Source organism: Geotrypetes seraphini, chromosome 6, assembly GCF_902459505.1.
Source record: "Geotrypetes seraphini chromosome 6, aGeoSer1.1, whole genome shotgun sequence".
NCBI classification, from domain to species: Eukaryota; Metazoa; Chordata; class Amphibia; order Gymnophiona; family Dermophiidae; genus Geotrypetes; species Geotrypetes seraphini.
In genome coordinates, this window is record NC_047089.1 from 143,789,887 (window position 1) to 143,816,416 (window position 26,530).

Genomic DNA, 26,530 nt, shown 5'->3' on the forward strand with positions numbered 1-26,530 from the left:
CCGGTAGCAAGATGCCGCTTCTTTCCCTGCAGGATTGCTGTCGGGCCCTGTGGGCCTCCTCCGTTCCAACACCTATGTAGCTTCTCTTTAATCATTTTCCTCATTTTGTCAAAGTTGGTCTTTTGAAAGTCAAATTCTGACACAGTAGATTTCTGCTCTTGTAGGCTTCCACAGCTGGCATCATGACAGCACAGAATAGCAGTTGTCCAGCTATGCTGCATAAAATGTATTCCTTTTGTGTATTCCCTCCAGTTATCTCAAATTTTATCATGTTATGATCACCATTTCCAAGTGGCCCAACTCTATTACCTCTTGCATCAACTCCTTCATTCCAGGAAGGACTAGGTCTAAAACATCTTCCCCTCCTGTCAATTCCTGTCAGTTCCTGTGTCATGTTGCCATAATAATAATAATAATAACTTTATTCTTGCGTACCGCCCATCCATAAAAGTTCTGATCAGTTCACAAACAAGAACTGTCCAATCAGTGAAATATACATAAGTTCAGCAAAAAACATAATAAAAATATACAATTAAGAACAAAGTTATGAAACAAACTTATCAAACAAGTGCGTTTTATAAAACTTTCTAAAAACATTATAAGAATACATTTGAAAGATAAAGGGGCTTAGCCAAGAGTTCATATTTCCTACTTGAAAGGCAAATGTCTTATTAAAAAATCTCATATAACGACAAGCCTGAACAGAATGGTACGTAAACATAAAATTATTACGAGTATTTTTTAATGATCTATAAAAATTGAATTGAGATAGATATCCTGGAGCCAAACCAAAAACAGCTTTAAAGCAAAGAGAGCCTAATTTAAAAAGGATGCGTGCCTCGAAAGGTAACCATTGTAATTGCCAATAAAAAGGACTGATGTGGCCATATTTCTTTAAGCCAAAAATCAGCCGCACCGCTGTATTCTATATTAAGCGAATGCGTTTTAAGTTTTTCTTATAGGATGCCAAATAAATAATATTACAGTAGTCAAGAACAGACAGAATTACTGTACCAAAAGTCTAAAAGAGGCAAAATCGAAATATCTTTTAATAGTTTGAAGCTTCCAGAGGATCAGAAAACATTATTTAGCCATAAAATCTGTATGTTCTTCAAACATTAAGTGACGATCTAATATAACCCCAAAATCCTAATAGAGGGGACAATTTCAAAAGATTGATTGTTGATTAGAACTTGTTTGTCTGAGATAGATATTTTACTAAACCTATAATGAAAGTATTGATTTTTCTGTCTGCATTTTTTGTATGTTCAAATATATTTATTAAACTTCAGTACAATTAAAGTATACATTAACCAATAAAATTTGTGTGTCTGAAAACGTTTTTAAAAGAAAAGTCTATAAACTATCAATATGGTGGACTCAGGACATCCACTGCTTATTTCTGGGATAAGCAGCATAAAATCTATTTTGCTCTTCTGGGATCTTGCCAGGTAGTTGTCACCTGGATTGGCCATGTTTAGAAACAGGATATTGGGCTTGACATGTATGTGCTTAGAAAGAAACTAAAAGAACCAGAAAAATGAAGGCAAAGACCATATGGCCTATTTAGTCTGCCTATAAAAGCTGTAGTGAAACTTCAACTGGCAATCCCTGGCTCTCTACTGGCTGTTCTAACCATTACTCATTAAGCTACTCCTTCTCATGCATTCTTTTTTTGGCACCAGGCAGACAGTACATCTCCCAGGACATCATGTCTAGTCTGCAGATGGACGCCTCTGTACCTCACAGAAGGGAATCACCAACCACCACTGTATTTTGCCTTCTAGATGCTTTATACATGAGACTTGTCACCTATAAATGCTCAGCTTGATAATTTGGTGCACTTAGTAGCTGACTTTAATAACAGAGTCACTGAGTTGGAGACCTGAGTTAGCGGAACTGAGGATACTTTAACTGTGGTGAAAGAAGAACTGACTGAGCAGAATACAAAATGCAGAATTAAGAAACCACATGTGAAAGTAAAATAGATGATCTAGAAAACAGATCAAGAAGAAATAACCTGAGGTTCATTGGCTTACTTGAGTCCCTGAAGGATCCCCGCTCAGAAATTCCAGCTCCCTCCAACTTTTCCGCAAACACCTGAAAACTTGGCTCTTCTCAAAAATCTAATACCTCCCGCTCTCTCGTACCCTGGCCCCTCTCTACCCTCTTAGTTCCTTTCCTTTAACCCTTCATTGGAGTTCCTTTCTATCCTAACTCTGTAAACCCTGCTGAGCTCTACGCTTGCAGAGATGGCGCGGTATACAAACCTAAGGTTTAGTTTTAGTTTTTTTTTTTAGATGCAGAGCTCATCAGAGTGTTGGGGAAATGGCTTACGTTGGAGTTATATCAGAGCAACCATTTAGGCCCCTTAAGAATTGAGTGGACTCACAGTCTTGGTTGAGTCCCAGTGGAGGGTGGTAGGTAATGACCAATGACAGACAGGAATTCAACCAATGGGATAGTTTATTGGTAAAAAAAAAAAAAATCTCATTGGTTGAATTCCCATTGGTTGAATTCCTGAACATCTCGCTTGCCTTTTTAGTTTGCTTGCTATATATTGAGGCGCAAACTCTTCATTGTTTTGTTTGTTTCAATGACCAGTGATTGCCAGGATTTTGAATTTTGCACATCAGGACTGTATTATGCGACATGGTCATAGAAAAAAAAAAGGATCTGAAATTTGGCAATCAGAGGATGCTGATATTTCAAGACTATTCAGCCTCAGTAGTGGAAAGCACACAGTCTTTACCCTGGTATGTAAACTCTTCATGGAAAAGCAAGAGCAGTTCACATTGCTATTTTCATTGTGACTACAGATTAGAGAATGACATGGGAACAATTTTGTCCTCATCCCTGCAGGAACTCAATTTCTCTGTCTCATCCCTGCGAGTTTTGTTGCTGTCCCTGTCCCATTCCTGTAAGTTCTGCCTTAACCGCATAAGCCTTGAACACTTATGATTTTTCAGCGTTTGTGGCTTGTGCATATGAGGATAGAGCTTGCAAGAATGGGGCAGGGACAGGAAAATAACTCAGCGGGATGAGACGGGAAAATGAGTCCCCGCAGGGACGGGGGAAAATGTGTCCCTGTGTCATTCTCTACTATGGATCACTAGAGATTGTCAATCCAATGAATTTGAATCTCTAGAGTCAGTGATGACAAAGTTGAGGTCCTGGAATGTCATGGCATTGAACAGAAATGGAGGGGTAGTACATGGAAGCTCCTGAAGGTTTTGTGGAATATGATACCGTCATCTCTTATGTATGCCCTTACGCAGGACTGCCTCTTTTAGTTAGTCTGAGGACCCTGCATCATTCAGCCGGATCACTGGTATATTGCTTGTTAGATTCATTACTGCTGGATGCCAGTATATACTTTTAGGTATTATGACTATTGATGGAGTTGGATGAATAAACCTGCATTAGAGCTTGTCTTTAACATTGGAATCAGAGGTGCTACTGCAGCTGGTTTTAAATGAGGAGCATTAGTTCATGTGGAGTTTGAGCCACTGACCTATAAGAAGAGTCTTCTAATGACAGAGTCTTTTGCCATTGGAGTTTGGGCTTTGGCTGACCTCTACATTATGTGGCATAGACATTGGTTTCTTTATTGTTGACACAGTTATGTGATTGCTATGTCTGGGTAATGCTGGAGGATGTGGATGGCATGACTGGGATGCACTGAAAGTGATCTGAATGATATTATGTGTGAATAGTTTTGTTGGAGGGGTTTAAAAATATGGAGAGGAATGGGTTGAGATGAAGTTGTTGAAGGGTGGTGGCACAATTTGCATTCATCAGGTAGCATGGGGATCTTTACAATTCTACATGGTGCTAATTTTGATGGGAATGCATTACACTATTGATGCAGCAGTGGGAGTGAGGGCTTGGCACTCTTGTGACTTTTCAGATGGTTTTGTAAACTGTTACATTTACTTGCTCTCATGAGGGGTATTGGCTAATCAACCCTTAAAAGTTTCTTCATGGATTGTATCAGCTATTAACTCACCAATTAAAAGAACAAAGATTCTTCAAACACTGAAAAAGTATAAGGCAGACATTATTACATGTTTACAGGAAACTAAACTTTTACCCTTATAACACCAAAAATTAAAATAATCTTGGGTAAGAGAATGTTACTCTTCCTCTGAAAATAGGTTGGGGCAGTTATTCTCTTAGAAACATAGAAGCATGATGTCAGATAAAGGCCAATTGACCCATCCAGTCTGCCCATCTGCAGCATCCACTATCTCCTTCTCTCCCTAAGAGATCCCACATGCCTATCCCATGCTTTCTTGAATTCAGGCACAATCTTTTTCTCCACCACCTTTACTATTCCACGCATCTACCATCCTTTCTGTAAAACAGTATTTCCTTAGATTATTCCTGAGCCTATCACCTCTTAACTACTCATTATGGAGTTTCCTTTCAATTGAGACTCACCTCATGCATATTTATACTACATAGGTATTAAATGTCTCTTGCCCCAATGAACCGCTAGACCACTGGGGAACTACAGTAGGCTTGAGTGTCCTCTTGCTTGCTTCATAAGGGGGCTTAAGTCATGGGAGGGGACTGTGTGTGTGTGTGGAGGTGTAAGGTGGTAACGGCGGAAAAATCTGTTGCTCGTTTGGTGGGGCGCTGATGGCTGGAGAACTCTGCTAGTTTTTTTTTTTTTTTGGGGGGGAAAGCAGCAGCAGCAGCAGAGGAGGATGAGGAGGGGACATTACCTGAAGGAAGGGTGTTAAGAATGTCTGACACCACCGGGAAGGTAACAGGCGGAATGGTTATCATTTTTCCCCTAAAAAGGGGGTCGGGACTCAAATGGTATCTCAGTTTATATTTGGATGGGTTTAGATTCGACTATATACAGTACACATAAACAATGCAACTCTATCCCTGCTCTACCCAAAATATGTCCTCATAAATTCCTACATACAGCACATGTATAAGCACACATCATCTTATCATTATGTTATGTTAATGGAATTCTTCTATCCTATCATATCCTCACCAAATAAAATTCAAAGTGAGTAGCAACACAAAACAATATATAAAAACTGAATTGTTCAAATATAATTTTAACAGCACAGACATTTCAGACGGATATAGTTAACCTTCTAGCATACCTTTTTTTAAAAACCAAGATTTAATACTTATACGGCCAAAAAAGCAAACAGCATGCTAGGAATTATTAAAAAAAAGGAAAGGTTAACAAGACTTGGAATGCTATAATGCCTCTGTATCGTTCCATGGTGTGACCTCACCTTGAGTACTGCGTTCAAAAAAGATATAGCGGAACTAGTAAAGGTTCATAGAAGAGTGACCAAGATGATAAAAGGGGATGGAACTGCTCTCATATGAGGAAAAGCAAAGAGGTTAGGGTTCTTCAGTTTGGAAAAGAGAGCTGAGTGTATTGAATTTTTACTCTGTCAAAATTGAAAAGAGACTAGGGGACTCTTGAAGTTACAGGGAAATAGTTTTAAAACCAATAGGAGGAAATATTTTTTCACTCAGCCCATCCAATAAAGTTGGGACAGTCTCTATAGAGAGCTATATACTTAGTCCAGTGATTTTCCATGTTTTTCCATATTTTTCTGATGGACCGAAAAAGTGGACAATCACTGGACTAAGGGCTCCTTTTACGAAGGTGTGCAGGGTTTTTAGTGCACGCACAAAATTGTGCGGTAGCTGAAAATCTACCGCCTGCTGAAAAGGAGGTAGTAGTGGCTAGCGCGTTCGGGAATTTAACGCGCTATTGCACGGTTAAGGCCCTAGCACACCTTTGTAAAAGGAGCCCTAAGTGTATAGCCCTTGATGGGGACGTTGTTGGTTGGGTTGAGAAGTTTTTCAGTGGCACCTTGTAGTTAAGCTCTGGAATACATTGCCAGAGATTGTGGTAAAAGCAGTTAATGTAGCTGGTTTTAAGAAAAGTTTGGACAATTTCCTGGAGGAAAAGTTCACAATCTATTATTGAGACAAACATGGGGGGAAGCCACTGCTTGCCCTGGATTGGTAGCATGGAGTGTCGTTACTATTTGGGTTTTTGCCAGGTACTAGTGATCTGGATTGGCGACCGTGAAAACTGGTTACTGGGCTAGATGGACCAGTGGTCTGACCTAGTAAGGCTATTCTTATGTTCAAATGTCCTTATAATATAGCAGGTAATTTCATTTATAAACTATGATGCAACAACAAAAAGAAGACAAGTTGGATGACTAAATCAACCAATAAAAGTCTTTATTAAAATGAACAAATGTTAAATAAGTCCAACAAGGATCCCTGTTTCGGCGTTTCCAAATAACACCTTCTTCAGGGGACACTGAATAATATGGTAACATATAAAGAAAACACATTAATATCATAAAAACATCAATATCATAAAAACAAAATAAGATCATAATAACAATATAACATTAAAAATGGCAGTAGAGCGTATATTCCATAGAGTGTACAATCATACTGTAGACATAGACCAACAAAAATATATATAAAATATATATAAAAACATATGTGAACCAAGTAAAAGTATCTAAAAAAGTATGATTCAATACATAGTTGTCGGAACGGGGAAGGCCATAGGTGCCATGGCCTCCCCAAAAATTGTCCGTGGTTCCAGGGCTGGTATTAGCCACAGCCCAGGGTTTCTCGCTGCCTGCCTGCCCCTACATTACATTACAGACCCGGTACCGCAACTGCAGTAAGGGAAGGATCAGTGCGTGCAGCAATTGCATGCCGCCGGCCCACAACCCTTCCCCCCGACGTTGCCTCCCTTTTTCTTTACAGCGTTACATTTGAATGAACAAGTGTTTTTCAATCAAGGTATTTTCCCGTTGTTTAGTGTCTAGTTTCAAATTTTCTGTTTTGGTTCGTGTTTCACCATCCGTTCCGACACCGGCACCATTTTTCTTTAGTCATACTCACTGTTCCATCTGGTTTGTTTTGTCCTAGCGTCTAGTTTTATTTTTTATTTTTGGTTTTGGTTTGGGCTTTATCATCTGTTCAGACTCTGGCACCAATTTTCTTTAGTCAACTCATTGCTTCATCTGATCTGTTCGTCTTTCCTTCTGTTTTTAGTGCATATTTTATGTTTAATTTGATTATGATACTCCGTTGTGGTACCTTGGGTTCCATCATTATATTTCAGTCTGGCTTATGTTTGTACATGAGGTTTATCTCCCCAGTTGGTACTTTAAGGCTCCTTCATTTCCCTGTTTTTTCCACTCTGACTGATCATTTAGTTTAATATATTGTTCTCAAACAGGTTGTGTAAACATGATTGTTTTCTAGTTTATCTGTTCTTTTATATATAGACTAGTGTTTAGGCCCATTACATTAACGGGTGCTAGAATAGATGTCTGTCTTTCTTTCTGTCTCTTTGCCTGCCCCCTGTCTCTTTCTGCCTTTCTTTCTGTCTCTATCCCTGCCCCGTCTATCTTTTTTTCTTTCTCTCCCACTGTCTATCTTTCTTTATTTCCTTCTTTCTATCTTTTTTTCTGTCTCTCTCCCTGCCCAGACCCTCACTGAAGCCGCCTTCCAGCTGTGCCAGCTAAGGGATCCCTTGCCCTTTCCTCAATCCAGCTGTGGCCAGTTGCCCGCACATACTTGCGTAGCTACAGAATGGGCAAATGCGTCCCGTCTCCCTTTTGGACACCGTTTGCTCACCCTTGGTGCTGGATCACCGCCTGATGTGCTCCACAGGAAGCTCGCGAACTGCTGGGCCATGGCGAGCCAAACCGAGCCCCAGCGCGCACTTCTGCACTCCTCCACGCTTTCACTTTCTCCGGGGCAGGGGGGGAGGGCTCCTTTAGCCCTCGCTTGCCAAGGTGCTGGTGGCCCACCCCATCCATGTATTCTCTCTCTCCTACCTAATCTCCAAATGCCTGCTTCTTTCACCCACCCAAAGCCTCTCTCTCTAGTGGCTATCCCATGTTTTTCTTCTCCTCACCAACCCAGGCCCCAACTCCAATCCCAACTCCCCCACCCAAATATCATTCTTCTCCTTGTCAGGGGGAAGTGCTGTGCTGCTTGGGGGGGGGGAGAGAGAAGCCCTGCCCTTCCCTGCTGCAACCGGAAGTGCCTCTTTCCCCCTACGTGCCAGCGATTGGGATTTTTTTCTTTTGTTTTTTTTCAGCAGACAGAGAGAGAGAGAGCGGGAGTGGCCGCCGTGGTGATTGCCAGTGGCTCTGGACTCGCAGCGTCAGCAGTGGGTGGGTGGGGGAGGGGAAAAGCTTCAGAGACACAGCCATGATCCTCACCAGGCTCCTTTCAAGTGACGTCGGCAGCGTTTGGTGAGTGAGGGCGGGAGGGGGGAAGCTCCAGAGTGTTCCCTGCCACCGTGTTCTAAAATAGAATCCGGCCACGGATCAGAAAACACGGCGGCAGGGATCACGAAACCCTAAGTGCGCATGCGCGCTTAGGGTTTTATTATATAAGATAGATAGATAGATAGACAGATATTTTTCAAACACTCATTATGTTTTGTATTTTATAATATATGTATTTGGCTATGCACTGGCTTATGTTTTTTACATTTGTTTATGCTGTTTATCTATTTTAGAACCTGTTTGTTTTACATTAATGACTATATTTTGTTTTAGGCTTTTGTTTTACTATGTTTCCCTTGTTTTAATATATCACATCCTTCTGTTTCTATGCTTTCATCAGCTGATTTCTCTCATCTGTTGTGGGGCCATATTCCACCAATGGCTTTGGTGATTCTTTGTTTGATTGCATTAGTCTTTGTTTTTATAACACTGTTTATGCATACATTAGGTATTTTATTCATTGTGATATCCTGCCATATTACTTATATTATTTATTTATATATTATCTCATGTGTTTTACTTATATATTGCTTTATGCTATTTAGATTTTCATTCTTCCACAATAATTTTAATTATATTGAATCATTTTTTTTTTTTTAAATACTTTTACTTGGTTCACATATGTTTTTATATATATATTTTTGTTGGTCTATGTCTATGATTATACCCTCTATGGAATATACCCTCTACTGCCATTTTTATTGTTATTATGATCTTATTTTGTTTTTATGATATTGATGTTTTTATGATATTAATTTTACTATTCAGTGTCCCCTGAAGGCATTATTTGGAAACGCCAAAACAGGGATCCTTGTTAGGACTTATTTAACATATGTTCATTTTAGTAAAGACTTATTGGTTGATTTATTGGTTGACTTTTATTGGTTGTCTTCCTTTTTTGTGGTTGCATCTTTATCCTAAGACAAGGGGTTCTTCTTTTTTTTGCCTATTTATAAGCCATGGCCAGCCATAGGTTGGCCCAGGTAGGCAGAGGCTCACCTAGTTTCAGCTTAAGCTCACCTAGTGGCAACATGCATCATCAGTGTAGCTCAGAGGTCTCAAAGTCCCTCCTTGAGGGCTGCAATCCAGTCAGGTTTTCAGGATTTCCCCAATGAATATGCATGAGATCTATGTGCATGCACTACTTTTAATGCATATTCATTGGGGAAATCCTGAAAACCTGACTTGATTGCGGCCCTCAAGGAGGGACTTTGAGATACCTGGTGTAGATGGTGGGGAACCACCAGACTCACCAGCTAAAGAGTTCTCTCTGGAGCTTTCCTAAGCCTGGAACAGTCAGCAGCATGCTTCCAGTGCTGATGCCGAGAGCTGTCTTGCACATCCTTAGTTAATGAATTTACACGTGGAGTGGTCATAAAAAATGCTTGTCCCAAAAATTATAAACTCCACCAGTAGTAGAAGCATATGATAGTACTATACAATATAGAAACAAAATCTATCTATCTAAAACACATAGAGGCTCTTTTCCTAAGTGGTAGCAAGCACTAATGTATGTTTACCACCGCTAGTGGCACGCGCTAACTGTGGGCTTACATGTACTGCCTATGTGCTACATAAACACGTTTATTAGCACAGGGGGTGTTTGGGGGCAGAGAGTAGGCATGCCCTCCACTAATCAGCACATGGGCATTGGCACATGCTGACTGATTAGCACAAGATTAGCATGGGAGCCCTTAAAGTCTACTAAATAGATGATGTTGAGGGCTCACACGCTGAGGACCATGCATTAATTCCACAGTTAGTACATGGCTATTAATGGGAAAACATCAATGTTAGCCATTTTGAAGCTGTGCTGAAAAGTAGCCTCGGAGCGTGGGGAAACCTATGCGCTAAAAACAGCACCAGCCACTTTTTAGAGAAAGCTTAGTAAAAGAACCCTATACTTTTTTTGTGGAGTTTTATGTGTTTGTATATATCTACCTATAATACACACATAAAAAAATTAAAAAAGTAATGTGAATTTTATATATATATCTATATAATGTATTTTTCATATTGTAGTTTGATTCATGTGTGTGTGTAAAATAAGAGAAGTGCCCATCAGTATTCAGTGTACACTTATACCTACAGATTATAACATCTTTAAAATATGCATGGTGGTAGTTTACGCTAGTATTCTATAAAAATATAGCTGCCTATTTTTCTTTATAGGTATCAAATATGTGCCCCGTTATAGAATTGCCTTCTAAGTTGCATAAAATAGGCACTGTCTTTTTTGACCACCATCTTTTATGTGGGTATACCTCTGGGTAATATTTTAAGTGACTATCTGAGCACATAAGCACTGTTCTACATTCTCAAGTGGCTTATAAAATTACCCCCATAGCCACTTAATCTCCTCTTTCATTTCCCATCAACAACTGATTGTAACTAGCAGCATGTCAAGTAATTTGAGTCGTTCATTTAGAGTACATTGCAATGTGAGTATCTGATGATTATGTTCCCAAGCACTGGCTCATTGTAATGAAAGATGGAGAGTAAATGCAGTCTTCAGAGAATGGAAACCTGAAAATGATTACAGCTGACAGAATACTTGTTTGTCACACGGAATCTTGGGTACTTCAAGAATCTTTCATGAATGATTAATGAAACCTGGGCAGATCAATAGCTTTTATTCTCGCTATGGGGCCCTTTTACAAAGTTGCAATAAGCACTAACATGAGCTTATTGCAGCAAAAAGTAGCATTTCGTGATGTGTGCAGAGATGTCCTGCAGTAATTTTGGAATGTGCACACACTATCCATGCGATAAAAAATTAAATTCATTTTTATGCGGTGGTTCATTTCTGGGGGGGCAGAGAGAAGGCAAGTTTTTGTGTTACTTGATTAGCACAGTTACATTGCTGTACACTAACCGATTAATATGTGCTTAGTGCGTGAACCCTTATCTATATATTGGATAGTGATACGGGCTCACATGCTAATTTGTTTTAATGGCCGCACGCTAACAGCCTTTGTGCATGGGAAAGACCCATGAAAGGCTACTTTTTACCAATTTTGGTAAAATGACTCATATCTGTAAGATAAATCTATAGGGATGGAAAGGCTAACATCTGACAATCTGTGGCACTTGAAATGCAAAATTGGTTAATTTGTTAGATATATTGGAACATAGTGGCCTTTGTCATAAATTTTATGGGGACAGACTTAGAGAACTTAATATGAATACTCTGGAAGGAAGATAGGAGAGGAAAATTCCAGAATGAGAGGGCATAGGATGAAGTTAAGAGGTGATAGGCTCAGGAGTAATGTATGAAAATACTTCTTTAAAGAAAGGGTGGTATTTGTGTGGAATAGTCTCCCAATGGAGGTGGTAGAGATGAAGACTATATCTGAATTCAAGAAAGCTTGGGATAGGCACGTGAGATCACTTAGGGAAAAGAAGAGCTAGTGGATGCTGTGGGGGGACAGACTGGATGGGCAATTTGGCCTTTATCTATCACCATGCTTTTATGTTTCTAATTATTCAGCCATTTTTTGGCAATCACCCTAGTTATGCCAGATATTCATTGCCAGGTCATGTCCTAGTACCATCACTGAATATCCAAGTTTATAGAGCCAGCTCTCACTTAATTACCTAAGTGAAAATGGATAAAGATTGGACTGTGTTTTATGCAGTTTGACATGTCTGGTTAATTTAGGAGGTTAAGTGCTGAATATCGTCATTTAACTGGACCACCCATAAAATAGCTGATTTTCAGTTTAGCATTTTGTGCTAACTGGTTAAATACTACTGAATATTAGCAAATAGTTCCACATAAGCAATTTAACTGGATGGCTGCCTCTCCTTGCTGGTTAAATAGCTTTGAATATCAATTTCATTGTACATTGCAAGTTGCCCATCTTTTTTTCTCTGCTTTTTTTTCTTATCTATCTGGAAAGTTTGGATTTCCCATTGATAATTTACATCACTAATTTGCAAAAATAAAGCAAGCTGGTCAGTCAATTTGGGGATGTATTTTCCCCACTGCCTGGCAGGACAGAAGTGGTGGCCCATGATATTGTGACTAACCCAGAGAAGGTGATACAGGTATGCCTGTATAGATTGTCAGAGGAAAAGAAAAAGTTGGTAGAATCAGTCCAGGAAATGCTCACCTTAGGAGTGATAGAGCCTTCGTAGAGCCCCTGGTGAAGCCTGATTGTGATCGTCCCCAAGGCAGAGAGGACACCCCGTTTCTGTATCGACTTTAGGCAACTGAATGAGGTGTCACAATTTGATGCATTCCTGATGCCAAGAGTCGAACTGTTGGATAGACTAGGCCAGGCCCAGTTTTTGACGACCCTGGATCTAACAAAAGGGTACTAGCAGATTCCCCTCACGGAGTCCGCGCGGCCAAAGACAGCGTTCAGCAATTTCCTGGAGGAAACAACAGGGGTTGTTCCAATTCAGGCGGATGCCTTTTGGCCTTCACAGGGTGGCTGCAACATGTCAACGCTTAGTCCGCGAGGCTCAGGGACCACCATGAATATGCGGATGACATCATGATCCACTCAACAACGTGGAACAACATCTAGTACACCTAGCTACGGTACTGAAGGCAGTGAGGAAGGCAGAATTGACAGTGAACCCAAAAATGTGTTTCTTAGCCTAACGGGAGGTCAAATATTTAGGATATATTGTAGGGAGGGGACACATAAGACCTATGGTGGATAAGTACATAAGTAAGTACATAAGTAGTCGCCTCCGCCGGGGCAGACCAGAGGTCCATCCAGCCCAGCGGTCCGCTCACGCGGCGGCCCATCAGGCATATTGCCTGATCAGCGGTCCCTGACTAATTTTATGCCTATCTCTACACTTATCTCTAAACCTTCCACTGCTCTTATCTGTACCCCTCAATCCCTTTGTCTTCCAGGAACCTATCCAAGTCATCCTTGAAACCCTGTACTGTGCTATTTCTTATCACGGCCTCCGGAAGGGTGTTCCATGTGTCCACCACCCTCTGTGTGAAAAAGAACTTCCTTGCGTTTGTTTTAAACCTGTCCCCCTTCAATTTCATCGAGTGACCCCTTGTTCTTGTGGTTTCTTTCAAATTGAAAAATCTGTCTTTGTCAACCTTTTCGATGCCCCTCAGGATCTTGAAGGTCTCTATCATATCTCCTCTGAGTCTCCGCTTCTCCAGGGAGAACAGCCCCAGCTTCTTCAGTCTGTCAGTGTATGTAAGGTTTTCCATACCCTTAATCAGTTTAGTTGCTCTTCTCTGGACTCCCTCAAGCATTGCCATGTCCTTTTTGAGGTACGGTGACCAGTACTGTACACAGTATTCCAGATGCGGGCGCACCATAGCCCGGTACAGTGGCAGGATGACTTCCTTCGTTCTGGTCGAGATACCCTTCTTAATGATACCTAAACGAAGGAAGTCATCCTGCCACTGTACCGGGCTATGGTGCGCCCGCATCTGGAATACTGTGTACAGTCCTGGTCACCGTACCTCAAAAAGGACATGGCAATGCTTGAGGGAGTCCAGAGAAGAGCAACTAAACTGATTAAGGGTATGGAAAACCTTACATACACTGACAGACTGAAGAAGATGGGGCTGTTCTCCCTGGAAAAGCGGAGACTCAGAGGAGATATGATAGAGACCTTCAAGATCCTGAGGGGCATCGAAAAGGTTGACAAAGACAGATTTTTCAATTTGAAAGAAACCACAAGAACAAGGGGTCACTCGATGAAATTGAAGGGGGACAGGTTTAAAACAAACGCAAGGAAGTTCTTTTTCACACAGAGGGTGGTGGACACATGGAACACCCTTCCGGAGGCCGTGATAAGAAATAGCACAGTACAGGGTTTCAAGGATGACCTGGATAGGTTCCTGGAAGACAAAGGGATTGAGGGATACAGATAAGAGCAGTGGAAGGTTTAGAGATAAGTGTAGAGGTAGGCATAAAATTAGTCAGGGACCGCTGATCAGGCAATATGCCTGATGGGCCGCCGCGTGAGCGGACCGCTGGGCTGGATGGACCTCTGGTCTGCCCCGGCGGAGGCGACTACTTATGTACTTACTTATGTACTTATCCACCATAGGTCTTATGTGTCCCCTCCCTACAATATATCCTAAATATTTGACCTCCCGTTAGGCTAAGAAACACATTTTTGGGTTCACTGTCAATTCTGCCTTCCTCACTGCCTTCAGTACCGTAGCTAGGTGTACTAGATGTTGTTCCACGTTGTTGAGTGGATCATGATGTCATCCGCGTATTCATGGTGGTCGAATGTATTCAGACGTATCCCCGTCCTAGCAATAAAAAGCAGCATAGAGCTTTCCTGGGGCTGATTAGTTATTATAGACGGTTCATCTCACATTTCTTAGCCTGGGCAGGGTCCCTCACAGACATGCTAAGGAAGAGAAGCCCAGAAACACTTTGCTGGGAGGAAACTAGTAATCAAGCCTTCAAATCCCTGAGAGAAAGTTTGTGTACCCGGCCAGTCTTGAAGGCCATCTATTTCACTCAACCTTTGGTCTTACAGACAGATGCATCAGGCACAGGGCTAGGAGTGGTCCTTAGCCTGGAAAGTCAGGGGGTGGAACACCCAGTGTTGTACCTTAGCAGGAAACTTCACCTGAATGAACACAGGTATGCGACTGTGGAACAAGAATGTTTGTCAGTGAAATGGGCAGTACAAATGCTGGAACATTACCTCCAGGATAGAGAGTTCACATTGGTCACCGACCATGCAGCATTAAAATGGCTAAATAACATGCGGAATAATAATGCACGGCTTACCCGCTGGTACTTAGCACTACAGGCATTTAAGTTCAATGTGGTTCATCGGCCGGGGAAATTGAACACTAATGTTGACATCTTGTCCCGGATCCCAGAAAACATAGGGGGTACTCTGACTTTAAGCAGGAGTCAGCTTTTAAGTATGGGGGAATGTGACAAATCCAAGTCCGTTTCGTTTGTCTATAACAAACCCAAGTCCGTCCCAGAGATAGTGAGTTAATATACTGAGCCACGATGTAAGAGAGCTGATCAGGTAGAATACCAATCTACAGAATTAGCTGACTACTGCTTAGATGGAGAGATTGTGTCAGATGAGGCATGGCAGGAAAAGGATAGGCATGAAAGCTGTACTCAGTTTAAACCTGTTCCTGCCACGGCTAGAGGTTTGCTACCTTTCCCTCATCCTGTCCCTGTTAGAACCAGGGCTAGAAAGAATCCTGCCTGTAATCATAGGGAGCAGGCTAGTATGTGGAAAGCCCTTCCCCCACCCAGTCTTAGGGGGACTGGCTCTCCACAGCATAAAATGAATCTCTTCAGAACAGGAAGAGGAAGGAGGCAAACTGAAGAGAAGCAACTAGGAGAGAAGCAGCCAGGAGAGAGGCAACCAGCAGAGGAGAGCAAGTTCCTCTCTTCCCAGCCAGTGGAGGATGGTGATACAGATTGGCTAATGGCTGAAGCAGAGGAGATGGGTTCTTCCTCTGAGTTTTGAGAGCAGGATCTGGAGGAAGCCATGGACATTCAAGAAAGCAGGGTAGGAATTGAGTCTAACCCCATAGCCATGGAAGTGCAGTGAAACACTGGCGTTTTGTTTACCTGCAGTTTTGAGTTTCCAGTTAATCTTTATTTTTGTGCAAGAGTTTAGATTCTCTCTTTAGGAATGAACTTTGCATCTTACCTGAAAACCCTGAGGTTTGCTGCCTTTAAACGTGTGTATGATTTTCCAGCTACTTGCCAAGCTGGGTAATTACATTGCTCTCTCTCAGCTGTGTGTGGTTACTGCAGCAACGTTTCAGAGGGAAACAGGACAGTGTTTTGAATGAAAACTTCCCTACAATACCACGCTGTGATAAGGTGGGCAGTACTTATGGTTTTGAATACTAATATTGTTCATAAGAGAACAGCTTATTCATGGAAAGTATACACTAAAGTAAAGCTGTGTGAAATGCCTGTCAGTCAGTTGGCTGGGAGGTTTGTTCCTGTGCATTAACTAACCAAGAACTGTTAGTGCTCTTTGAATGGACTGTGGGATAAAATGTTGCCAGCATAGAATGGGTCTGCTCTGGTGAAGAGGACTAAGTTATATTATACTGCTAAGCCCAGAAGCAGGGGACTACACTGCAACCATTGCTGATAAATGTGAGCACTTTGATTTTGATGTTTTGTTTCTTATATGATTTCATGGAATGTATGTTTTCCTGCAACTGCATGGCTGAAGCCTGTATTTTTTGTTTACTGGGCCGGTGGCCAGAATAAAGTGATTATTTTATTTTATTTTTTATTTATTTATGAATTTTCAATTATAATCAATCAAGTTTAAACTTGTACAGAAAAGCAAGATTCAACAAAAAAAAACATCCAACATATTAAAATTCCAAGAAAATAAATTCTATCTTAAATCATGCTCAAGTCCTCATATAGGATCCAAGATTCACACTAACGTAATTTAAAGCAATCATATTCAAAAAAGAAAGAAACAGTAATAGGTAGAACTGTAGTAAGGCAGTCCTCTATATATCATGCATCGTGAGCTTTCTCCAGTCTTGACAGAGACAGGAATGTTGTCAGTTATGAAGGTTCAAAGAAAACAAATTTATGCGACTTATAATGAACGATACATTTGCAAGGGTATCGAAGAAAAAAAGTTGCTCCCAGGTCAGTAATTGCTGGTCTTAACAAAAGAAATTCCTTTCGACGCCTCTGTGTGTCCCTGGCCAAATCAGGAAACATTTGAACTTTCAATCCCAGAAATTCCTTGTGTTTATTTTTAAAATATAACTTCAATAGCCATGTTTTATCCAATGTAAGAGCAACTGATAGGAGTAAAGTAGCCGGAATGGCTACTTTGCTGTCTGAGGACTCTATTAAGGCTGATATATCCAAAGGTTCTTGAATCACTTCTTGATTCGCTTCCTGAGGGTTTTTTTGATCATTAGTGTCTTTAACAGGCAAATAATAAGCCTGTGTAAATGGTGGCATAGAAGATTCGGGAATTTCAAGTATTTCTACTAGGTAACGTTTGAGCATATCTCTAGGAGTTGCTGTGGAAATTTTAGGAAAATTAATTAATCTAAGATTATTGTTTTTGGAGAAATTCTCAAGTGATTCAAGCTTTCTTCTTAAGTTGGTATTATTCTTAATCAATGCGTCCTGTATTACTTTAAAGGATTTATTATTTTGTTGTTGAGTTTCAATCTGTGATTTAATATCAGTAGTTATTTTCTGTAATCCTGTAATCTCCTTATCATGTTCTTTAAATTTTTCTTCAACTTGGTTAAATTGAGAAGCTATAGTTTTTGGAATTGTAGTTACCAAGTCCCACAGGGCGTCCAACGTTACCACCTGGGGTTTAACAAGTTGAGGAAATTGTAAATGTAAAGTTTTATGCTCACCCACTGGCAAGTCTTCCAGCTGCTGTTCAGGCTATGCTAAACCTCCTCCTACAGGTGTTAATGCCTCAAACTCCATGCTCAGGGTCCCAAGCAAAAGCTGGGAGCTTGAGTCTCCATTCCTCGGATCGAACTCTACTGCCTCTGGAGGAGGGAGCACTCCAACACCCGGAAGCTCCCCCTCCCTCGGGGAACTAGTCGTTTGAGGGTTCGGAGGAGGTGCTCTTGCTTCAGGGCTGAAAGTTGTTTCAAGCCCTAAGGAGATCTGCTGCGCGCTGTTCCCTTGCAGCGTCTCCAGCGGGGATAATCGCCCTGTGTCCACTGATATGCCCTGCATGCACTGGATAAGCTCCTCTATGCCACCAACCGCGGCGGGAGTCCCGGAAGTCCCGGAACGCCGCGAGGCCCCAGCGACGCTTCTCCCTTTCCGCTTCGGCATACTCCAGGTAATTTTTTAAAAAGCACTCGTAAAGTCCAAACTTCGAGGAGGTTGTCAGGAGCAAACACACAGACAACCTATTCAGTCGCCATCTTGGATCATAAAGTGATTATTTTTGCCATTTCTGACTTGAACTCATTACCTGCATGCCCTATTAGGCAGTTACCTTACCAGAATAAAGTCCTGAAGGGTCCCTTAATAGCAAGGGACATGCTGGGTCAGAGGTTTTGTCACATTCCCGTGGGCTTGCTGCGCATTTCAGGAGTGCAGGTGTGACACCTCCCAATGAACATGCTTCCATCCATTTTAGTTAATACAGTAGACTCTTAGTTAACCGGCACCCATGGGAATTGATAGATGCCGAATAAATGTAGTTTCTGGTTGCTTGAGAGTTACTATTAAAAATACTATATACCATACTATGCCATACCATAAACTGTTTCAGATAAACTACCAGACAAGTGATAGGCAAAGCTTGGGCATATTCGGGTGTAGCATGCCAAGTTTACACTTAAATTTCCACCAGCATTTGATTTTATTTTCATTTTTATTTAAAGTAATACAATATTTCTTAGATTTTTTTTCTGGTTGCTTGACAGTTCTGATTAATTGAGTTCTCATTAGTCTACTGTATTTCAAAGCTATTTTCCTCCTATTATGTGTCACCATTAAAAAAATTTAGTTAAGTTGACTATAAAGAAGATTTTCTCACCTGATCAATATCTTCTTCATCACTACTTAGTTTTAAGTCATCTTCTAGCATTCTGGAAAAAGGAAAAACGACTAAATGTTAGAAATGTTATGTTAACACATGCTTAAGTTTTTTAAATGACAAGCACTGTGGTGATAATTCTATAACTGTGTGCCTCCATTTAGGGGCTCCTGAGGCTGTATGTTAGGAACCTATTCTATAATGTAGTGTATCACAAACTGTATGCCACAGCGAGATTCCTGGTGTGTCACGAAACGCTGGTGAGGAAAGGCATTGGCTAACTGCTCCTCACTGGTACCTCGCCTCCTCCAGCACCCCCCCCCCCTCCACCGGCGGCTCAGGACCCCGTCTGGAGGGCCTCCGTGCATGCAAGGATGTCGATGTGGCGATGTCATACGTGCAAGCGACTTTATTTTGTCGATGTCCATGCATTTCCGGATGCTCTGCAGCCACAGCCTCGATATTAGTGTGCGCGGCTCCGGAGAGTTTGTGAGACACTGCTATAATGGAGCAAAGGCACATAGTTCCATTACAGAATAGAAGCATAACCCACTATCAGTGCACCTAACATTTAGGGACCTGCACTTGAGCCAGCCAGTCAGCTGGTTTAAATGCAAGTGCCTAAATTGGGAAGCAACACTGGTCTCCAACCTTTTCATATAAAGGGCCACAGTGTGAATACAAGAAAGCTCTGAGGGCTACCAAAAGATTTCAAGCCTACATATACTACTAATTTTGTAAACTACCTTGACCTGCATGTTCAGACGAGGTATTAAACATTACAAATGAATACTAATATTGATTCTACAACACTTCAAGAATATATTTTAAAAACACACTTTATTATGGAATGTCAACAGCAGTAGATTCCATAAATGTGAGATCTGAGTAACACACTTAAGAGATTGTTTGCAGTTACTACATCATTTCAGCCAACTGTTTGAGGGCCGTAATGGAGGACTTGGGGGGGAGGGGGCGCTTTGAAGACCACCGATTTACAGTATTCTATAACTTACATGCATAAATGGGAGCCCACCTATGTCTTGCTCATGCTCTACCAATATGTATAACCCCTTACATATATATGCTAAGAAAGATAGATGAGCATTTGCAGAATAATACTTAGCTTCAATTTTGTGCAGTCTATGGGATATTTTTACTAAAGTGCTCTAATGGATTTAGCACACACTAATGATTACCTACAGGTTGCTTGGCATTTAGCGTATGCTAATTGTTAGCACACACTACATCCGTTAGTGCACCTTAGTTAAAGGAACCCCTATGTATTCATCTTTCCAATCCTGTTTCTACTTATGTTCATAAATTAAGGGGTCCTTTTACTAAGGTGCACTTAGTGCATACTAAATGCTAAGAATCCCATGGGGATAAAATGGGCCTCTTAGCATTTAGCTGAAAATATGGTGGCGATCCAAAAAGATGAGGTAGTTGTGTACAACAGGACTCGCTGGATATTGTGCCCCTTCGTCTTATTTGGATCAGCACCATATTTTTAATAAAACCTGTTTTTACTCTATAGTCTTGTGTCATCCTTATACTATAGATAATTTTCCACTCTTTTTTTCTTTTTGTGGTTCTTCTTACCCCCTTTTTTGGTTTGTGCTTCTTAGAATTTAGCACACCCTAAATCCATTAGCACACCTTAGTAAAAATGAGCCCTAAATATTTTTTTTTTTTTTAGTTCAATCATTTTTATTAGTGTTTAAGAATATACATACAACCAAGACAGGAATGATCTTATCCATAACAATAACATCAAAATGTTTGTGATTGACATCCATGCCTCAGTACATAATCATAATGGTAATGATGTAACAGGAACAAACAACAAAACCAGAACTAAGAGAACTGGTCAGACGTGGTAGTGTATTAAACAGTGTAAATCAAAATATAGTATTAAGCATCAAAGCTTAAAGTATAGCTCGGTGAGTAAAATCAGCATACTAGCAATACTATCAGAGCAACACAGTAGCTACAGCAGTGGTACCGTTGAGAACGACGTAATCATCAGGGTCTTAATATTGGTAAAATATTAGGTTCACAGGGGCCACAGCAGCACATGCCTATTCCCCATACTTCGTGGATGCATTAAGTGGCGCCCACATTTTTTCAAATCTAGATAGGAATCCTCTCCGAGTAGCTGCCACTCTTTCATATTTGGCGTAAAGGCAAACCGTGTTCCACCACTCAGTGTGTGATACATTGGAAAAATCTTTCCAGTTAGTAAATATGATGCGCATTGCAACTAACAATAGAAATTGAAGTAACGGGACTTTATCATAAGGAATTGACATATATGAACTAGTTAAACTAATGAATAAAGTCTGATAGGACAATTGTTCTTTAATCTCCAGAAAAGAACAAATTTGAGTCCACACCGAGTGCCAATAATCTTGTAAAAGGGGACAATCATAAATCATATGTTGTAATGACCCAATGAAGAGCTTACATGACCAACAGAGACCATTGATCTGTTCTTTTTGTACTTTCAATAGCTTACTCGGTGTCCAAAAAGCTCGGTAAACCAAAAAGAAAAAGGTTTGGTATAATGCAGCTGAGCTGGTCAGTTTATAAACCATAGCCCACATTTGGTTCCAATCTGTTTCAACTAAGGGTATCCTTAATTCCTCTTGCCATTTAGTTTGAGTAGAATGTTGGGGAATCGATCGGGACGATTGGATCAATTTATACCAGTTAGAAGCTTCCTTTTTCTTAAAGGTAAATGTAGTACAATAGCTCAGAAGGTCAGGTTCTGCCCACTCGTCTGCATTCTTATGGAGAAGGTCATGAAAGGCATGTTTGAGTTGCAGCCATTGAAAAAATGTAGAAGGGGGAAGACAATATCGAGTTCTTAGTATGTCATAAGGAATCCAATTACTACCATCATATAATTGACCTAGTGTCTGTATGCCAGTCGATTTCCAATTTTTCCAATTTATCGTAGAATGTTGGATTTGTATAAGTGGATTGTTCCAAATTGAGAGAAGAAGAGAATCGTTCCATTTATGAGGTAAGATTTCGTCTATTGTATGAATAGCAGCCACAGTAGCCTCCAACACGTAATCTTTATGTGTTAAAAAACCTGAAGAAGAGATGAAGGCCAATGAAGATAATGATGTCCATTTATATGTCTCTACGTCTAGTGTTAACCAAATATTATCCAAAGCCTTATTAGTATCGTGCAATATCCACTTAGCTCCTTGTCTAAGTAAAAAGGCATAGTGATAGTCCAAAAAATTTGGGAAATTAGTGCCCCCCTCACATTTAGGTAGTTTTAATCTATTCAACGCTATTCTAGGGGTCTTATTATTCCAGAGAAACTTGGTCAATAATTGGTCTACTCTTTTATAAAATGATGGAGGAAAAAGTACCGGCAACATATTGAGAGGATATAAAATTTTTGGGGCTATCATCATCTTAATAGTTTCCATCCTTCCCCACCAGGTTAAATTTAGGGGACTCCATCTAGCAGTTAGTGTATTTATCATATGGATAATATCTTCTATTGCAAACTTTATTGTATCTTCTATTGTGGCTCCAAAGTGTATACCCAAATATTTAAGTTTTGTTTGATTCCACTGAAATTTATAGTCCGCAATAGTATGTTGCATAATGTGTTTATTAAGAGGGAGTAATTCCGTTTTAGAGGTATTGAGCTTGTATCCAGAATATTGGGAATAAGTCTTAATTAATTATAAAAGTGTTGGTAATGAAGCAGGATCAGTATAAATTAACACGTCACCCGCATACGCAGAAAGTTTAAGTTCAACTGAACCAAAGCGGACACCTGCTATTTCAGGAGATTGACGTATGTAGAGGAGAAGAGGTTCTAGTGCCAAATTAAACAATAGCGGAGATAAGGGGCATCCCTGTCGAGTACCTCGGGTGGGATAGAACATGTCCGAGATCAATCCATTAATTCTGACAGTGGTAGAAGGTCTAGTGTACAACAACCGGACCATTGATATAAATCTTTCAGAAAACCCAAACCAGGACATTGCCTGAAAGAGAAAGTCCCATTCAACTCGATCGAATGCTTTTTCAGCATCTAACGCTAATGCCAGGTAAGGATGAGATGAATGCTGGGCAATTTGGATAATTGAGGTGAACAGTCTGGTATTATCGCAGGCAAGTCTACCTTGCATGAATCCATTCTGTTCCTTACCTATCAATATAGGTAGTACCTTTTGAATTCTATTAGCCAATATCTTGGCATAAATCTTCGCGTCCACATTTATGAGGGATAAAGGTCTAAAATTCTGTATTTTCAGTGGATCCTTACCTGGCTTAGGTAGGACAATTATAGCCACTTCGGTAAATGTTCCTCTAATGTCCCCTGTGGTAGAATAATATTTAAACAGTTGACATAATTGAAGAGCTAAGATATCTTGAAAGGTGGAATAAAATTCGACCGTATATCCATCCGGCCCCGGGGATTTTTTTTTAGCCATTAATGATAGAGATGCTATAATGTCATGAACCGTAATCTCTTCTTCTAGATCACAGGTGTCGAAGTCGGTCCTCGAGGGCCGCAATCCAGTCGGGTTTTCAGAATTTCCCCAATGAATATGCATTGAAAGCAGTGCATGCACATAGATCTCATGCATATTCATTGGGGAAATCTTGAAAACCCGACTGGATTGCGGCCCTCGAGGACCGACTTCGACACCCCTGTTCTAGATATACATTATCATCTGAGTTTAATTGCGGTCTTTGAAACAGGTGCTTCAAAAATTCTTTCGAATCAGAATGCGACAATTCTGTAGTATATAACGAGTCATAGAACTTTTTAAAGTGCTGAATAATTCCTGTGGGTTCAATATGTTTATTACCAGAGTCATCTAATATAGCATAAATATAAGATTTCTCCTCGCGCATCTTCAAATATTGAGCTAATAGATGCCCGCTTCTATTATTTGAACTATGATAGTTTGCAGACTGCATAAATAAAGTGTTTCCCGCTTGGGTACTTAATGTTAAATTATACTCTAGTCTTCGTTCCCTAAGTTGTCTCAATATCTGCATATTAGATGGATTCGATTGATGTGATATCTCTAAATTTCTAATATCTGATGTAAGTTCAATCAGCAATTGTTGAGTGTCTTTTTTAGTTTTTGCTTGATAAGCAATTATACAGCCTCTGACATATGCTTTGCATGCATCCCATAATGTAACCCTATCTACTTGATCATTAGTGTTCAACTCAAAATATTCTGTTAGGGCAGTTCTTATGTAAGTAATGAATTTTGGATCATCAAGTAGTGCGTTATTAAATCTCCATGTACCGGAAGTACGTCTGGGTAAAAGGTTCTCCAAATGTATTTCTATAGCCGCGTGGTCTGATATCGATATCTCATTAATTAGTGCATGTAATAAGCATGGTACTAAGGATTTACTTATGAAGAAATAATCTGTTCGAGAATAGGAGTTATGAGGGGTGAATAGAAGGAATATTGTAGATCCATAGGATGTAGGAATCTCCAAGAATCAATTAGGTTTAATTGGGACAGCATAAAATGCAAACTATGCCATGCCTTTGTAATTCTGTAGGATACTGCGGATTTTCTATCAAGGGAGGGTTCTAAAGCCAAACTGAAGTCAATAGCTATTACGTATGCTTGTGCATTCTCTGCCAAAGCTATTGAGGTGAGAGTATCAAAGAATAGCGGGTCGTCAATATTAGGAGCATAAATGTTGAATATAACAATATCATAATTTATCACCTGTATCTTTACCATGTTCCATCTACCTTCCAAATCATTTTTATGAGCAATAACTTTTAGATTCTGGCAAGACCTAATTAATATTGCAGTACCATTCTTCTTATTTATCGCTGGTGAATAATAAACATCCTTGGCCCAAGGAACTTTTAATTTTTGACTCTCAATATCTGTTAAATGCGTTTCTTGGAATAAGAGGACATCAGGAGACTTACGAGAGGTATATGTAAGTATTTTCTTTCTCTTAATTGGATTATTAAACCCTTTTACATTTAGGGAAAGTAGCTTCAAGGACATTTGGGTAAAAGTACATGATGATGTAGCCTGCTGTAGCCCCTGTGAACCCAACCAAGCCCCAATATCATGTAATGTATGTCACATAACCACTTCACGTCTGTACCGAAATACCACATTTGCGTCTCCATAACCTAGGATCAGACGAAAATATGGTATATATACCTATGGGAAGCGAACAGGTGAGAAGCAGCACAACCCCAACCAGCTGCTAATTGTAATATGAGAGTCTATCATTAACCTTTATAAGAAACAATAACATAAGAATGGCGGTGTCAATGCTATAAGAAGCAATCAAAGACTTAACGAACCGCAGCATTTACCCTGTAGTTAACTGTACATTATAAGAGCACTCATGTAAATTAGTACCAGTAACCTAAACCAAAACCATAATAGTAAACAGATAAAGACAGTGCCATTTTTCACACTAATATGCTTCACTTATTCGATTGTCAAATGAAATGGAATACTTATGTCAACAGGTGACAAGACAATTGCATTTTTGTTGTACTCCAAGAGACGTACCTTAACCCTAATGATCAACATTGCGAAAGCTTCTCCTAATACAGCACATAACAAATTGATCTAATAATAATATGTGCAGACATTATGAAAATAATACATTATATCCCGAGTAGGTGCATGGATTGCATCGATCCCTACCACTACAGTGTGACCAATTGAATCCAATAACATTCGGTCATACAATTGTTAAGTACAGAGTATATATGAACGTGGGAAATAAATGAATGTTGCTTACCATTATATGAATTAAATGAGCTGTATTACATCAGAACAATATATTTTGCACAGAATAAACCAATAACTTCTGTGCATTACAATTGTTTGGGGGAAAGCATGTGCGAATATTTTAAATGAAAGTTTAATATATATCGTTTTCTGTGTTAAACCAATCTGTAACAATCTTGTATAATATAGTGTAAGTATAAGTAAGTGTAAGTAAAATAACCTAACAATATTAACTCAAGTTAGTGTATGTGGCAAAGTGTATAACAGCGACACCATATAGGGTACCAGATAATGATGTATAGTATTGAAACCATTGAGAGGAACTATATTATTCCATAGCATCATAGCATGAACCGAAGAAACCTATAACATCTGTTCAATACCATTGTATGTGATAATGTGCATTTCAATGATTTAAAGAGAATATGCGCAATGATATGTACTACAATACTGTAACATCATATAACATAATCATAGTAGTCCATAGCAACTATACACTGCAACTGTCTGTGGAAGTGTGAATTACCATATAGGAAGAACAAGAGTGATGTATTACCTTATATGTGCTGAGATGGTCTGTAATAGTACAAAACAGTAGTGCACGTACGGACTAAACCTATAACATCCGTTCCATGCAATCATATATGGTAGTGTGTATGTCTATGATTTAGAATTGTAAGCAGGAGAGTGATGTTCAGTATTATGTGTAATGAGATGGGCTGTGACATTCCAGGACAACCTGACATGAACAAAATAAATCAAAACAAAATAAATGTATAGGTCAATTCAGTAATCACCAGCTTGACGGATAAGTCTACATAAACAGAACCGAATTGTATCTTTCCCAATTTATATATTGTGATTCTACTAATTTTATAATTTCAGTGCAGTGTGAGTGTGTGTGGTACCATATGAATCGAA

The 26,530-nt window shown here is 40.0% G+C and overlaps 1 protein-coding gene across 1 annotated transcript in view; it reads right to left on the reverse strand.

The window, feature by feature from the left end:
- Nucleotides 1-26,530, reverse strand: part of AFF3 (AF4/FMR2 family member 3) — a 568,800-nt gene that overhangs the window by 206,500 nt on the left and 335,770 nt on the right. The window contains exon 8 of the mRNA XM_033950007.1: nucleotides 18,828-18,879. Coding sequence (XP_033805898.1) covers nucleotides 18,828-18,879 — 52 coding nt within the window. The remainder of the gene's footprint in view (nucleotides 1-18,827; nucleotides 18,880-26,530) is intronic.